A 14,996-nucleotide genomic window follows, 5' to 3' on the forward strand; every position below is an offset into this window, starting at 1 on the left:
ACAGATGCTGCTCTTCGTCCTCCTGCGAAGTCCTCAGGTGACAGCCTGCGGCAGCAGCACGCTGTTGGCACTATGGAAAAGCTGCACACCGAGCAATGCTGGGCTGACGTGGCAGCAAGGAGCAGTTTGGATGTCCCACGTCCTGGCCTCAGCATCCTCAGAGAGCCCCGTTCCACCCAGCGATGGGCTGCGGAGCCCAGCCCTGCCCAGGGGGGCACGGAGCAGGAGCACCCAGGGGCACCCATGCACATGCCCCATGCTCGGTTTTCAGGCAAGGATGCAGCCGAGGCTGACCAAGAGAAAACATCCTCATTACCAACCTGGCTCCTTAACATTTAATGTAACTTCCCCGCTGGGGAGGATCACCCGCGCTCACATCCATCAAATGCCAAATCCAGTTTCTCCGCGCCCAGCACAGGCACTGGCTCCGGGATCGCCAGCTCCGGCTGAATATTGACTTTTTAATGACAAGTGCTCCAGTACAAATACCACGCAGTGCGATGCGGGCCCTGGCAGACAGCTGATGGGGGCCGGCGCGTGTGTTATTCGGCAAATGAATTATTTGATTCCCGTTCCCTGCAGCATGCTGTCTGTACGGAAATTTTCATTTGGCCTCTCTAACGTGAGAACCAATTGTAAATGTCAGCGCTAAACGCTCAGATTTAAGTGTTAGGTTGTCTTGTTTGATTACGGCGCTAAAAGGTCAGAGCTGACTAATGAAAAGTACAGGGGGGAGCGGGAAGGAAGCCGGGAACCTCCTTCCTTCCCGTTTGCCATCCGTTTCCCCAGCACTCACAGCGCCTTCAAAATCCCCTTTACCTGAGCTCCTCAAGTCCTGGTGGCCAGACGAAGCCTCAGCTGCACCAAGCCGACTTAGCTTCACAAATCTGCTTTTTATCTCAGCCCTTTAAGAGCAGCTCCACACGCGGAGTTCACTGCATTTAGTTTAAAGCCGCTTTCAAAAATATTAGTTCTCATGCCATGAAAGCACCTGGAAGAACAAAACCCTTGTGAGCTGTTGTTCCTCCCTGGGGAATACAAACCATGGCATCTGCAGGGAGGTGACATGCCCACACATCTGAAGATCCCTGGACATTTCCATCAAGCCCACAGAGCAGAGAGCTGTCATCTGAGTAACTCAGTCAGGCTGCTGGCATCATAATGTGGCAAGAGCAACCAAACCAGAGCTTGGCCAAGCTCACCATAAGGACTGACAGTGCAGGATCCAAGAAGGTGAGAATTAGGATTTTTTTTAGGAAATAGATGCTTTAGGCAGTCAGGAAGAGCTGGGGGGGGATTCTTGGCTGATGCTATGTGGGAAGCTGCAGTATGAGCAGGATGAGGAGCTCCAGCAGATGTGGGATTTCCCTTTTTTTTCTAGCCTTGGCTCAGCTGGAAGCCAAATTGCCAGCCCCATGCACCAGAGGAGCAGCCATGGCGCTAAAACACAGAGTTCCCCCCGGCCTGCAGCCCTCTGTCCCTGATGTGATACTCCTGGCCATGAGCACGGGGCTGGCCTCACCCCAACCCTAAGCACCTCGGGTAACCAGGCTTGGAGTGACTCACGGGATCCAGCCTCCAGGGGCAGACACAGGGAGACCCCACCAAAAAATACCCGGGGGGAAAAACTCACCGCTCCATCACCAGCACCGAATGTGAAAAAAATCCAAGAAAATCAAGCTCCATCTCCAAACTGAACCATTTTTTCCACTGCCCAGCAATGGAGCAGGATGGCAGTTTGTAGGCTATGAGATTAATAGGAGATCTGCTTGGGACTGGGAGTGATTCCCTCTTTTATTGGAATGAACCCCAAAGAGTAATGGCTGTAGGGCAGGAAGAGGAAGGTAAATTGCAGTAATAACATTTTTCCTTGTGCAGACATGCTTTTCATCATAGAAAAATACACCATCTGTTTCTAAATTACTTGTTGTATTGATTTAGCAGTTAGTAACATGTTGGATTTTTTTTCCTTTTTTTTTTTTTTTTTTCCCTGCAAATCCATTTTGCAAGACCTCCTGGAAATCTGACAGTGGTGTGCAGCAAGAAGCTGGGTTTGATCACTGTGGACAGCGAGTGCCAGCAGCCACAGGGCTCCTGCAAGGGCACCAAGGGGGCTCCCTCCTCTCGGGCCCCCCATCCCACCAAGACAGAGCAGCACAGTGCTTGCATGCCCGATCAGACCTATTTTTCACACCACATAGATGTTCCTCTGCTTTCTTCCTGCTCAGATCTCATGCACCTCACTTCCTTGGAAGTTTTGCATTTTGACTGCTTTCCCTCACCCCCTTTTTTTTTTTTTTCTTCAGCTTATTTTTTTCCCGTGAATCCCAAAGGCTGCAACAGCATCGGGGTCCCCTTTGCAAGGGACCAGCTCATCTTCGTTAGGGAAATCATTAACTTCCGTGGCTCCTCTCGAAGCAGACACCCTGCAATCTCACCTGCCAGTGCTGCCCAGCTCAATAAGCACTCAAGGAGCAGCACTGCCCCCCACAGATGTGGGGATTTCATTTCTCCAAGACCAGCAACACCACTGATGCACCCCACTACCCTGAGCCACGCCACATTAGCACAGAATAACAGAATGCATGAGCTATCATTAGAAAAAAAGGATATTTGCTGCTGATTAGTTGCTAATATTCAGTGTGAGTGTTAGCAGCTCTGCTAGGAGACCCCGGTTTCCCCCATGCACACGGACAGGGCCAGGACAAAAGAAAAAGGCTAACCCAGAATTTATCACTTCGGAGTGATGTGAGCGTGGCCCTTTCCTGTCCCCATGTGCGGATGCTGCCTGCACTGAGACCCCTTAGAAACTCATCAGGCAGTACCCACGGATTTTCCACTTCAAGCAAAACCAGGAGACCCTCGGCTCCTGCTGGGTGTGAGCTGCAATGTTTATTTGACCGAAAACAGAAAGAAAAAAAAAAAAAAAAAAAAAAGAAAGAGGCATTTTCACGCAGGATTTTTTTGGTTCATAAAACAAGTTGTTTCCCACCAGCCACCTGATGTCCTTCCCCCCCAAACCAAGAAATAAAAAGATGCAGGAGTTGGCAAAGTAACACGAACCGTGTGACCATCCCAAAGAGAAGTGGTTCCTATAGCACGCAGCGATACTGAAAAATTTGGCAAATAAGAGCTGATCTGCAGTTCCCATCTATCCAGCAACACGGAGCTGACCCCGGGCTGCAGCCCCTTGCTGAGACGCATGCCCGGGGGATGGACAGACACACGTCCTCGCGCTGGAGAACCTGGGGGTTTCTCCCGGGGTTCAAAGCGGGTGGATGAGAGCTGCCCCATCGGCACTTGTAACGGGGGCGATATAAATATAAAACATCCATACAAACGGGTTCATTGTACAGAAAATATCATCTCACAAGGCACTCGGGTGACTGTGCGGCTCCCACGGGGGCTCCTCCAGCCGAGCATCGTGGTGGGAGCAGGGAGGGGAAGGGGGCACCGCAGGAGTCCTGGTGCTGCCATCCCAGAGGGACGTCACCCCACTGCTGTCCCCAGCGCCCCGGGGGCGGGTAGCGGGACCCCTCGGGGACTTGTGTCCTGTCCGGATGGCTTCGGGCTGCACTTGGCCTGGAGGGAGGTGCATAGATGTGATGGGGGCTGGGGCCCCGCTCCGTCTTCACGCCAGCAGCCCCAGGCGGGTCACCTTGGCCGAGAGGAAGGAGTGGATGATGAAGACGATGGTTTTGGGGCAGGAGTGGAGGTCCAATTGCTGCAAGGAAGAAGCAGAGAGACATTTGCAATAAGAAGGGCTGCAGAACAGACAGCGGGTGGGTGCCATGCACGGGGTGGGCACCCCGCTGCACCTCCCGGGTCGGAGGGAGCCAGGGGGAAGCGAGGGCGATGCCAACTCACGATCTCGCCCTCCGGGCCGCCGAAGTCCAGGTAGAGCATCTTGGTGCCGTCGTCGGAGGACATCTGCAGCTTCTCGAAGGGCTGCTGGAGCAGGATGGTCTTGCTGAGCCCCGGCTCCGTGGTGGAGATGGTGAAGCCCTTGTCGATGTGGATGGACAGGGTGCAGTCCTGCCCCTTCCAGGTGCAGGCTGGGGACAGGGACGGGCTCAGGGACGGGCGCAGAGCCCCCCGCCACCCCATTATCCCCCCCGCGCGGGACCCCGCTGACCTGCGGACACCTCCTGGGCGAGCTCGGCGGCGCCGTGGGTGCCGTCCACCAGCAAGCGGGTCCAGAGCGCCAGGTCGCGGGGGCTCTCCAGGCTGAAGAGGTGGCTCTGCACCCCCAGCCGGGTGCCGGCTCGCAGGGCGAACGCCAGCTCGGCCTCGTCCAGCGCCGAGCCCTTGGCCGGGCCCGAGTGCACCAGCCTGCGGCACGGCGCGCTCAGCCCCCAGCAGGGCCGCCAGGGGGCGCCGCAGCCCCGCCGCTGGGCACGGCCATCTTGTGCCGCCCCCCCCACACCCCGGGCACTGCCACCGCCAGGCTGTGCCACGCACCCTGTCCCCACGGCCCCGACACCACCCCCAGGCGCTGCCACCACCTCCCAGGGTCCGCCACTAAGTCGTAGGGTGCCTGCCACTACCCACAGATCACTGCCACCACCCACTGGGCATTGCCACCACCCCTTGGGTACTGCCACTGTCCCCCAAGCTCTGTCACCGTCCTTGGGGCTCTGCCACTGTCCCCCAAGCCCCACAGCTACTGTAGGACACTGCCACCAACCATGCGGCCTTGCCAGCACCCCTGGGTGCCACCATTATCCCAGGACACCACCATTATCTTTGGCCACAACCGCCAGCCCTGGGACACCACCACCACCATCATTGGGGACACTGCCACCATCCCTGGGGACACCAACCACCATCCCTGGGGACACCATCACCATCTTTGGCCACAACCGCCAGCCCAGGGACACCAACCACCAGCCCTGGGACCCCGCCACCATCCTTAGGGACACCAACCACCATCCCTGTGACACCACCACCATCCCTGGGGGCACTGCTACCATCCCTTGGGGCACCACCACCATCTTCAGCCACAGTCACCATCCCTGGGGACACCAACCACCATCCCCATGGACACCACCACCACCCCGGGGACACCCACAGGACCCTACCTGGTGGCAATGAGCGGGTAGCTGTGCACAGGCTTGCCCAGGGCATCGCGGCTCTGCGGCAGGCTGCCGTACAGGAGCAGCTCCTTCTCGGTGAGGACGGCCAGCAGGTTCCTGGTGCCGGCACCGGGGAGCTGCAAGGAGCCGGGGTGGGTCAGGGCTGGCCAGGGACCCCTCGGCAGCAGGTGGCAGGGGTGGGGGGGACAAAGGGGTACCTGCTCGGTCAGCCAGCCCACGTGCCTGACGTCCCTGCTGCCCACCGTGCCAGCACCCGCCAGCTGTGCCCGCAGCTCCTCCTTCACCCGCGGCAGCAGCGCGCCCGCCGCACCTTGGATGGCCCCAAGCCACGACTGCGCCGTGGCCTCGTCCTTTGCCCGCAGGAAGAGAGCCACGCGCCCGTCCGCCGAGCACACCTCGAGGTACCTGCAGGGACACGGCCCCGCTGGGTCTCCGCCGGCCCTCCGCGGGGCACCCCGAGCAGCGGCCGGCGCGGTGGTGCTGGCATCACCCTGACCTGTGCTCCGGGTCGGCGGGGAGGCACTTGCGGGACACGTAGCACATCTTCAGCGGGACGGTCCGACTCTCGCGGGGCGGCAGGACGGGGGACGACCGCTTCTGCTGGCCAGAGGGAGAGGGGTCCCAGCTGACCGTCGCCCCCGCCGCCGAGTTCTTGAAGTAGGGCGAGATCTCCTTCATGTACTTCACTGGAAGAGAGAGGACCCCCAGTGAGAGCATGGCGTGGCGGCCACATCCTGCCCACCAGCACCCACCCACACTGCCAAAACCCCTCATGCCTCCTCCATCATTTCCCCCCTCCTCCTGGAGCTAACACCCATGGGTGCTGCTCTGTCTACAGTCACCCCACACCAGTGCATGGGGCATGCTGCCAACTGCTCTGGTGAGCTGAGCTGGGCTGAAAAAAAAGCCTTTTTTAAACGTGGCTCAGGTCACAGATCCAATTCCAACCTGGACCCTGTTGGCCGGGGCAGCACATGGAGACGCAGGGCGGGGAACGGGCAGGAAGCCCAGGCCAAAATTACACAGTCCAAATTGTGCTGGTACAGCCGGTCCCGCAGCCAAGTGGGAACAAAGCAGTAATAGCTCTCAAATACCATGGCTTGGACCCAGGAAAAGCCTCGAACTGCGTGTGCACAGCTCACATAACCCTGAGTGGTGAGTTAGAAACCAGGGACGAGAAATCATCTTTAAGTGCCCAGCGACTCGGAGTCAAACATCAGAGCCGCTGTACCGCAGCCTGGCTCCGGAGGTTTAGGAGAGAGGGAGATGAAAGTTACAGCAAATTGATGGGGCCCCACAGGCACTGCTGGAAAACTGGGTCAGAGGCTCCCAAGGCTGATCCAAAGCATGGGCAGAAATCCTTTGGTTGGGCAGGGGGATGCCCTGAGTGCTGTGGGGCTGGCTGATGGCTCTGGGGAAGGGCTTTCCTTGGGTGGCCCTTGGGAAAGGACCAGGGGACAGACACGTGCCTGCTGCCACGTCCCAGACCATCACAGCTGGTTTCACCCCAGGCCTTGCAGCTGACTGTCAGAGGTGGCACACTGGTGGACCAGCTCCATTAGAGCAGCAAAGCCAGAGCGAGCGCTCCTAAACCTCAAAATCCCCAAATCCAACATGCGAGCTGCAGTGGGGTCACCACGGGGAGAGGCAAAGCCCCAGGGCACGAGGGGACGCACCCCACAGGGGGACACAGCCCCATCGCCTCGTCTCACCCCGCTGGCAGTGCTGAGCCGCCTCTATAAAGGGCTGCGACGCCGCTGCCACACGTGGGTCGGTCACCCCGTGGCAGCCCCGTGCCTCCCGGTATAAATAGCCGCCGCGCTCCCACAGGCATGCGAGCTGCGCTGGAGGCTGCCCTGGGCCAGCAGTCTTGGCACAGACTCGTCATTATTCGGGCACTTGGGAGCTAATTGGATTTCACAGAGACCAGCGTTCATCCACGGGCACCAGCGCGCGCAGTGATAGCGCTTCAGGGCACGGGGACACGCTGCCCGCTCTGCCCCCACCCCAAGCCCTCCCTTCCTGACGCCACCCCCGGGAATTCCTTCCAGCATTCCCGCAGCACCTGTCCTGCGTGTCACCTCCGGCCAGGCAGGGACGTCACCGGCATCAGCTGTGCCGTGGCTGGAACACGTCCCGATGGCCTCGGCTCAGGGCAGGAGGAAGGGGCACGGGGAAGCAGGCAGTGGGCGACGCTGCCGAACTCCAGGAGAAATTCCACTGAGCCAGGACAGGGCGCAGGGGTCCTGCCCCGGGGGGTGCCCTGGGTGAGTTGTGCCAGAGACCCCCCAGCCCAGCACACGCACTGCAGAGCCCATAACACGGGCACGTGGCCACCGCGCCCATGTGAAACGTGACCTCAGGCCAGCTGGCTCTGTCCCTGCCCTGTGGACAGTCTGCAAAGCTGGTCAGGGGACACTGGGTCACCCCAAAAAATTCAGGGCAGGACCCTGAGATCCTAGCACCCACCCAAAGGCATTCGGAACAGCCCCATCCACGTGCTGTGCTGCAAGGTGGACATCACAGCACGGACGTATGGCGAAGATGCTCACGGCTACGCTGCTGGCCAGGGCCTCACTGTTTGTCCCCGAGAGGCGAGAGCGTTCCAGCACCTGCACAGCATCGCAAGCCAAAGCGCTCCGGCTGCAGGAGCGGCCATCACATCTGGAAGGCTTCCAGAGAGGTCCTGGAGACCCAGCTCCAGCCCTAATGAGGTCCTAAGCCCAGCTCCAGTGGGCCCCTCTCTGCCTCGGAGCAACACCGGGACCGACGGCATGAAACTAGCAGATGAAATCACAAGGCAGAGGTGGCCAGGCTCCCACACTCTGCCAGGGGCAGGGGAGGGGAGGTGAAGGTAGGACAGGGACCCTCACCACCTCCGCATCACCCCAAGGTGGCTCCGAAGTCTCCTGCTGTGGTTCATCGCCGTGGTTAAGCCACGTGAGCACGTGCGGCACTTCCTAGGGCACAGCCCAGCCGCAGCTTCTCAGAGGGGGGTTTTGCTCCTTTGGGTTCAATCCTGCACAGCTCCGGCAGGCACAAAGCCAGGATGCTTGGCCCCAACGCCCCGTGGGCACCTGATTTCTGCTCCACTGCACAAACACGGGTCACTGCCATCCCAAAACCTCCAGCCACTTTGGTCCTGTGGTTATTTCTCCAGGGCCAGCTGAACATTGCGGCTATTTAACACCTCACACCATGCACATCTCCACCCTCTGCAACCACTGCAGCCCGATCCGGGCACCCACCAGTTATTTTTTTCTGAATTTCAACCTTCCATGCTATCCCTCGGCCAAACAAGTCCTGGAGAACTGCTTTGTACCCAGGGATACAAATGCCAAAAAATAAAAAAAAAATAAAAATCTAACAAGAGGAAAAATAAGGTCAGGCAGAGCGCCTCTCCCCGAAATAACAGTGTGATATAAATACAAACTCCTCCTGCAAGTATGAAGATGGCAGCTTGGCACACACAGAGGCCTCCTGGCAGGGCACGCCGGGAGGTTTCCGCACGCCATCGCGCCCGGCCAGGACTGGCACTGCCACGCGGGGCCGGATCCAGCACGTGGGGCACTTCTGGCGCTGGGACTGAGGCGTTTCAATGCTCAGGCCGTTTTGGGGTTCCACCTGAATTCACCATCCCGATCAGTGACCACGCAAGGAGTGTGCAAACTCTGCCGGTGCTGCCGCGTGCGGTTGCTCTCCTAATTAGAGTGAGACGAGAGCTTCGTTTCCTTCTGGTACATCACCTGGGAACCGCCCTTAAAGCTCCAGGTCTGAGAACAAGCATGGCTGGGAGGAGCAAGGTGGTGTAAACACGTGCTGGCTGTGCTGAATGGCTCCTTTTTGGTATTTCTGGCAAACGTCAGGGAAGGCTGAGCTAAATGAAGAGTTGGGGAGCACCCAGGGGCTGCGGGGACCCCGCGCTGCTGCTTGCCCTTGTCCCCGGCCGTCCCAGCAGAGATGTCACCAACCCTCTGTGCCAGGCTGGGGCACACGGGGGACATTTCTGGAGCTAACTGAAACAGCATGGGGCTGGCCTGGAGCTGTCTGCGGGGCCAGGGGACAGCAGGGGACAGCCAGCCCTGCACAGAGCCAAGGCACAGGGTTCTGCGAGGGAGAGAAGTCGGCACCAGAAGGCACCTGCTGGACGCTAAGGTCGTCGTGCTGCTTTTCACCAAGCCTTGGAGCAAACCCAAGGACAAGAAAGGAGCCGGGGAGTCCCCTGTCACCACCCCTCTGGCTCCAGAGCAGCGCTCTGCCCCCAAGCCCAGCTGCATTCAAAAAGGAGCAGAGATGGAGATGCTGTGCATGGATGCAATGACCAGCAGCTGCCCACAGCACCCCGAGCAGCACCGTGCCACAGATCAACGGCATCGATCCAAACCAACCAAAACCATCACGGCAGGAGCCAGCCCAGCTCTCTTCCTGGAGCAGAAGTGTGCCTGCTGGGAGCTTTCGTTTCGGAGGAAGCCCGGCTTCTGCAGAAATGTAGGTGCGTCCTGGCAGGGCGGCCTGGAAGCACCCACCCGGCTCCTCAGGAGGAGGAGGAGGAGGAGGTTGGTCTGGGAGAGGAGTTATTCTCTCGAGAAAGGGCAGCCCATCTCCACCTCCCGCAGAACCTCCAGCAGAAAGGAAGCCCATGCCAAAGTAAAGGATGAAAAGAAAATAACAGAGAGAGGGTGGTCTGAGTGCAGCGGCCACGGGGAGGAATTTCAGAGACTTCCAGAGAAAGAGGCTCTTGTATTTCTCTTTGGTCAGAAAAAAAAAAATAACCCCCTATCTGCTCCCAGCAGCTGTGCAGAGCAGCACATTCCTCAGGCTGAAGCGTGGTTCTGCGGCTCCCAGGAGAGGAGGAACCCACAGCAGAAAAGGGCTGAGCGAAGCGAAAACTGAAAATCTGGAGATGACACAATCTGGGGAAGGAGCAGGAAAGAAAGCGCCGCGGAGGTTGCTCACAGCAGAAGACACAGAGCTCTTCTTTGTCCGGGCACAGCCCACAGCGCTGCCCCCAGCCGAAAACCTCCCTGTGGGACCTGCAGCCCTAAAACCGCCCAAGAAAGTGTCTTGGGCACCGAGACCACCTGGGGCAGCCCGCAGAGCCACGCGGCCCCACTCCGGCCAAAGCTGTGGATTTAAATGGAAGCCAGGGGAAGAACACGGAGCTGGCCCTGGCACTGAGGACCTCGGGGTGCAGCAGTACGACAGAAATGTCACCTGCCCCATAGACCTGCCCCAAATCTCCCGTTGCAGCCTGCCCATGGTCCCTGCAGCTGGGACACAGCCACCGGCACCCAGCGCATCCCTCTGGCTCCCCGGATGAGCAGATAAGCCACTCTGCATATATTGTTTTCCATTTAAAGGAGCATGCAAATGGGGATGCAGATGCTGTGCCACCCCCGGGCTCCCTGCTCAGCTCCAGCACACCCTGGAGTGTCGCGGGGTGGGCACCCAGCACGTGGCTGTGCAGGAGCTCTGCAGAGACGGGCATCGGCAGCCCAGAAACAGGAGCTCCCCGGTGCCGCCTCGGCCCCTACCTTCCAGGACGACCTCCTTGCCCGTCTTCTTCAGCGCCTGCACCGCCTCGTCGTGCGTTGCCTCGGACAGGTCGGTGCCGTTCACGGACAGGATGGCATCTCCCACGTACAGCGCCTCGGTCTGATCCGCCGCCAGCCCCTTGAATATCTTGGATATCAAGATGGGCATTTTATTCTCTCGGCCACCTTCGAACAGAAGGGAAACCAAGCGGTTACGGACGTGCAGAGGGGGGTGCCCGGGTTCCAGCCAGCCCTGCAGCGACCACGCTGCCCTCCGCATCTCTCCCTGGCAGCACCCAGCATACCGTGAGGCTTCACGGCAGCTGAAGATAATTGCTCCCACAAAACCTCCGAATGCTTGCAGATTTCCTTGTGGAGCAAACACATACCTTGGCTGTCTCCCCATCAATTTTGGCAGGGAAACACGTCATTATTTGCACTATTAATTGTGTGTGCTGAGCAACCATCCCTGCTCTGAGGACTTCACGATCTAAATGGATCAGCTTGGAGAGGCAAAAGAGCCAGGGAGAAGCGACCCGACCTGGGTATTTGCTCCCCTCTGCCCAGTGGCTCTATTTACCTGCTGCTTTCCATTCTGCAGCCTAAAAGGATGCTATTCAAGCCTCCTGGCAGCTCAAGGAGATCAATTTGCACATTAACTTTTGAACCGGCGGGGAGATGCGAGCAGCCTGCAGGCGCGGGAGCAGCAGCTACAGCAGCAGGGCGGCAAGCAGGGACAGCAGTGCCCGACGTGCCCCGCGCCCCCCGGGACAGCCTTTCCCCAGGAGCCCCCCCCGGAGGATCCCTGGTCCCAGGGGGAGAGCCCAGCGGTGCGTTACCACCCCGGGGCTGCTCCCGGCCCTGCCGCAGGCATTTCCTCGCTCAGATTTCCACCAAGCCGCTCGAGGAGCAGAGGGCTCCGGTTATCAGCTGTCAGAGGCCCCCGTGGGGGTGCTCCGAGCTGCTGAGCCCCCCCCTCGCAGCAGCCCGGGCTGCGTGCACGGAGGGGGAGCTGCTGCCAGGAGCATCCGTGGTGGCTCCAGCAGGACGGCACCCTGACCCCGAAACACCAGAAACTTGAGCAGAAAAAAGCTTAGGCTGGCTGGGGCGTGGACCCAGCCACAACGCCAGGGCCAGAAGGGTTTGGTTCAGGTTCTGCCCCTCGCCCTGCCCCATTCCACCCCTGGGCCACGGAGAGGAGCAGCAGGAGCTGGTTGGCACGAGGGGGACCAGGCTGCCGGAGCCCCTCAGCTCCCTTCCCCGTCAGCCCCTCCACACCCCCTCAGGGCTGCGGTAAGAAAGCGAGGTTAAACTGCAAGAAGGGGGCTGCTTGTTACTAGGAATAGGAAAGCATCCGTGTGTTCCCCCCAGTTAAGGCAGAGCCTGGGCTGCCCGAGCAGCCGTCACGCTTTGCAGCTCCCAGTTTGGATTACGGCTCCTTGGTTTCCACATACGTCACTGCAAAAATAAAGTTTTAGCTGAACCAAGTAACGTTTCTCCTTTCCTGGGAGAGCCTCGGAGCCAGCGGCGGCTTCGCTGCCAAGGGGTTGTTGCAAAGGGGGTTTTTCGCTTCCCAAAAGGGCTGGCAAGCTCCGGCATCCCAAAAAGCAGCCCGCAGCACTGGGTTTTGACCCAGTCCCCACACAGGGACACCCACGGCACAAAACCTCCCTGCGGCGCCCGCTTACGGAGCGAGCTGGAGGCTCCGGGGAGGGGAAGCCACGTCAGGAGGCGAGAGCCACGCTGCCACCGTCCCCGGGCCCCCCAGCACGCAGCCCCAGCACCCCCTTTGGCCATGCACGGTGGCAGCCCCCCGCACTGAGCTCCCCCTGCACAGAGTTTCCAACAGAGCTCTGAGCCCCATGAAAGCCAGACGGGGCCAGAGGAGCCACCCTCGCCCTGAGACGTTTCCAGCCCCAAGTTCGGGCTGAGCCAGCCGGGTGCAGGGCGGGCAGCGGCTCGAAGGCGCTCGGACACGGGGACACGGGGACGTGGGGACGTGGGGACACGGGGACACGCCGGAGACGAGGACGCACGGGCAGAGCGCTCCGCCCGGCTGCACCAGGGGCAGCTTTTGTGCCCGTCCCACCTGCTCCCGCAGCCCCTGTCCCCGTGTCCCCGCGTCCCCCGCCCCTCCCCGGCAGCCCCCTGCCCTTCCCCACCTCCCCGGCGGCTGCGCTCGGACGCTGCCCGACCCCCCCCTTTTTTCTCCCCGTTCCCCCGGACCCCTCACCCCTCACCCTCGCCGCTCGGAGCACGGCACCGTCCCCCCCCCCCCTCACCTTTAATGCTGATGCCGAGCCCCCCCACGTCCTGCTTGACGACGTGCACCGTGCGCCTGATGTTGGCGAGCGCCTCGGGCACGCCGGAGCCCCCTTCGCCGCCGTTCAGCTGAGCCGCCGGAGCTTCCCCGGGCCCGGGGCCGTCGGCGGGGCTCACCCCCAAATTGTCCTCGGCCAGGGTGAGGAGGACACGGAGCCAGCGCCCTCCGGGGCCGCGGAGCTCCAGCAGCCCGCTGCGCGGGGCGCGCCTGCCCGCCGCCATCTTCCGCGCCCGCTCCGCGCCCCCCCGCGCACCGCCCCCGGCCCGCCCCGGCGGGGGGCAGCGCCTCCCGGCCTCTGCGGGGCTTGGGCTTTTGATTTTTTATTTTTTTTGGGGGTGTGGGACGGTTCCGCACCGCCCGCCGGGCCGCCCCGCGAAGGGCCGGGGAGGGTTCTCGGGGGGTCGTCGGGGTGCGGGGTCCGCGCCCCCCGCCCCGCTGCGCGTCTCAGGACCCAAAGGAGCCGGGAGTGGCCCCGGGGTTTTCTCCCAGGCTGCTCCCTGCAGGGCCCGGGGGTGGGCGCCCCCCGGCAGCCCCGCGCTGCTGTCGGGCAGGGGAGGCACGGGGGGGGTGTTCGGGGTGTCCCCTGCCTGCCCCGTGCTGGTCCCGCTTCTGAAGCACAGCGACGGCGCTGGGTTGCCCTTGGCACGTCTGCAATGCTCGCTGCAACCGAGTGGCAGCAATTAGGAAGGAAAAAATACCCCTTGGCGCAACCCCCTTCCATGCCCCTCGGGCTTTGGGCAGCTCCAGAGGCCTCCAGGATTGGGGCTACCGAGGTCGCTGAGCTCCAGCCTGTGCAAAACGCCAAGATTTAGAAGGATTTCATGGCAGCCACCTGGAACGGGCACACGGCGAGGGGCTGCAGGGACGGGGGGGGCAGCCCTTCCCCATCCCCGCACCAAGGAGGAAAAACGCCCCCCCTACCCCGCTGCCTCCCCAGCAGCTGTGGGATTTCATGAGGCTGCACCCAAGGAAACCCTGGAGGTTTGGTCCTTACGAAACAGACAGTTCAAATATTCCACATTTCTTTTCAATAAAAAACTGTCGGAGTTTGGTTTAAGTGGCTTCCCGGCTTTGCCTGGCGGTGCTGCTCGTGGTAGCCATACCCCTCCGTGTCACTTCTGCACCCATCTGGGGGTAACCATCCCATCCCCCATGTGCACCCCGGGGCTCTGAGCTCACTCCTCTTACATCAGGGGGAATTTTGTCCTCCCAAGGACTGGTTTTCCCCATGCCACCCGCTCCCAAGGCGCTTGCCATATTTGCCAGTCCGCAAATCAGCTTTGCCTGGATTTTTTTTCCCTTCCCTTGTTGTTTCCAGCGTAGGTGATTGTTTAAGGCCCCGTTCCCGTTGGAAGTGCTGGTGGAAACCGGGAACACTGCTTTAGTGCTGCAGAACGGCCCCGTCTGAGCTGCTGGCTTGGCTTGCTCAGCCCTGGCAGCACGGATACAACACCCGTGCGTGGATGAAGGGAGCAATGCAGAGCACAGCGATTCCGCGTAAAGGGAGAAACCTCCTCTCGCCCCATCCTGCTGGCATGCTGAAAGCAGCTGGGGCCCCAGGGCCCGCCTGGGGATGAGTTCACCTCCCCGCAGCTGCAGCCTCGTCCCAACCCACGGCATCATTTGTTTCCCCCGAGTCACCCAGCGTGGGCTTTGTCAGCGCGAGCACGTGGAGAGCAGGGCAGAGCGGGGTGTGGGATGCCACGAATCGCCCTCCTGTGTCCTGCAGACACGGCAGAGCTGTTGGCCCAGCCGTGCTCGGGGACAGGCACCGCTGTCACCACAGGAAGCCTGTGTCACAGACACAGTGGTCACACAGCTGCGGGACCCCTCTCCCCTCTCTTTTTCAGCAGCTTTGTAATCCTTCAGCAATTGCACCAGTTACTTACGTGGGATGGTGACCCAAGGCGAGGTGTCAGCAAACTGGGAGGACAGGCCTGCGGGACGTTTTGGGGGTCCTGATGTCCCCAGAGCAGAGGGGCTGCTGTTTTAGGGACCTTCCTGGAGGCTTGGTCCCCCAGGCATGCCCTCACCCTGCGTGTT

The 14,996-nt window shown here is 60.7% G+C and overlaps 1 protein-coding gene across 2 annotated transcripts; it reads right to left on the reverse strand.

Annotated features, from left to right (window-relative positions):
* Window positions 1-2,946: 2,946 nt before the first annotated feature.
* Window positions 2,947-13,229, reverse strand: SNTA1 (syntrophin alpha 1). Of its 2 annotated transcripts, XM_084537789.1 has the most exons (8): window positions 12,913-13,215; window positions 10,631-10,816; window positions 5,593-5,782; window positions 5,294-5,501; window positions 5,082-5,212; window positions 4,136-4,332; window positions 3,868-4,055; window positions 2,947-3,724 (listed from the first exon to the last, which is right to left on the reverse strand). In XM_084537789.1, the coding sequence occupies exons 1-8, from the start codon at window positions 13,172-13,174 to the stop codon at window positions 3,632-3,634; spliced, it is 1,455 nt and encodes a 484-aa protein (XP_084393915.1). In that variant the 5' UTR covers window positions 13,175-13,215; the 3' UTR covers window positions 2,947-3,631. The 2 variants fall into 2 exon arrangements, with proteins under 2 accessions (XP_084393915.1, XP_084393914.1); XM_084537788.1 differs by having other exon boundaries at window positions 5,082-5,501; window positions 12,913-13,229.
* Window positions 13,230-14,996: the final 1,767 nt, after the last annotated feature.

Source organism: Aythya ferina, assembly GCF_964211825.1.
Source record: "Aythya ferina genome assembly, chromosome: 16".
NCBI classification, from domain to species: domain Eukaryota; kingdom Metazoa; phylum Chordata; class Aves; order Anseriformes; family Anatidae; genus Aythya; species Aythya ferina.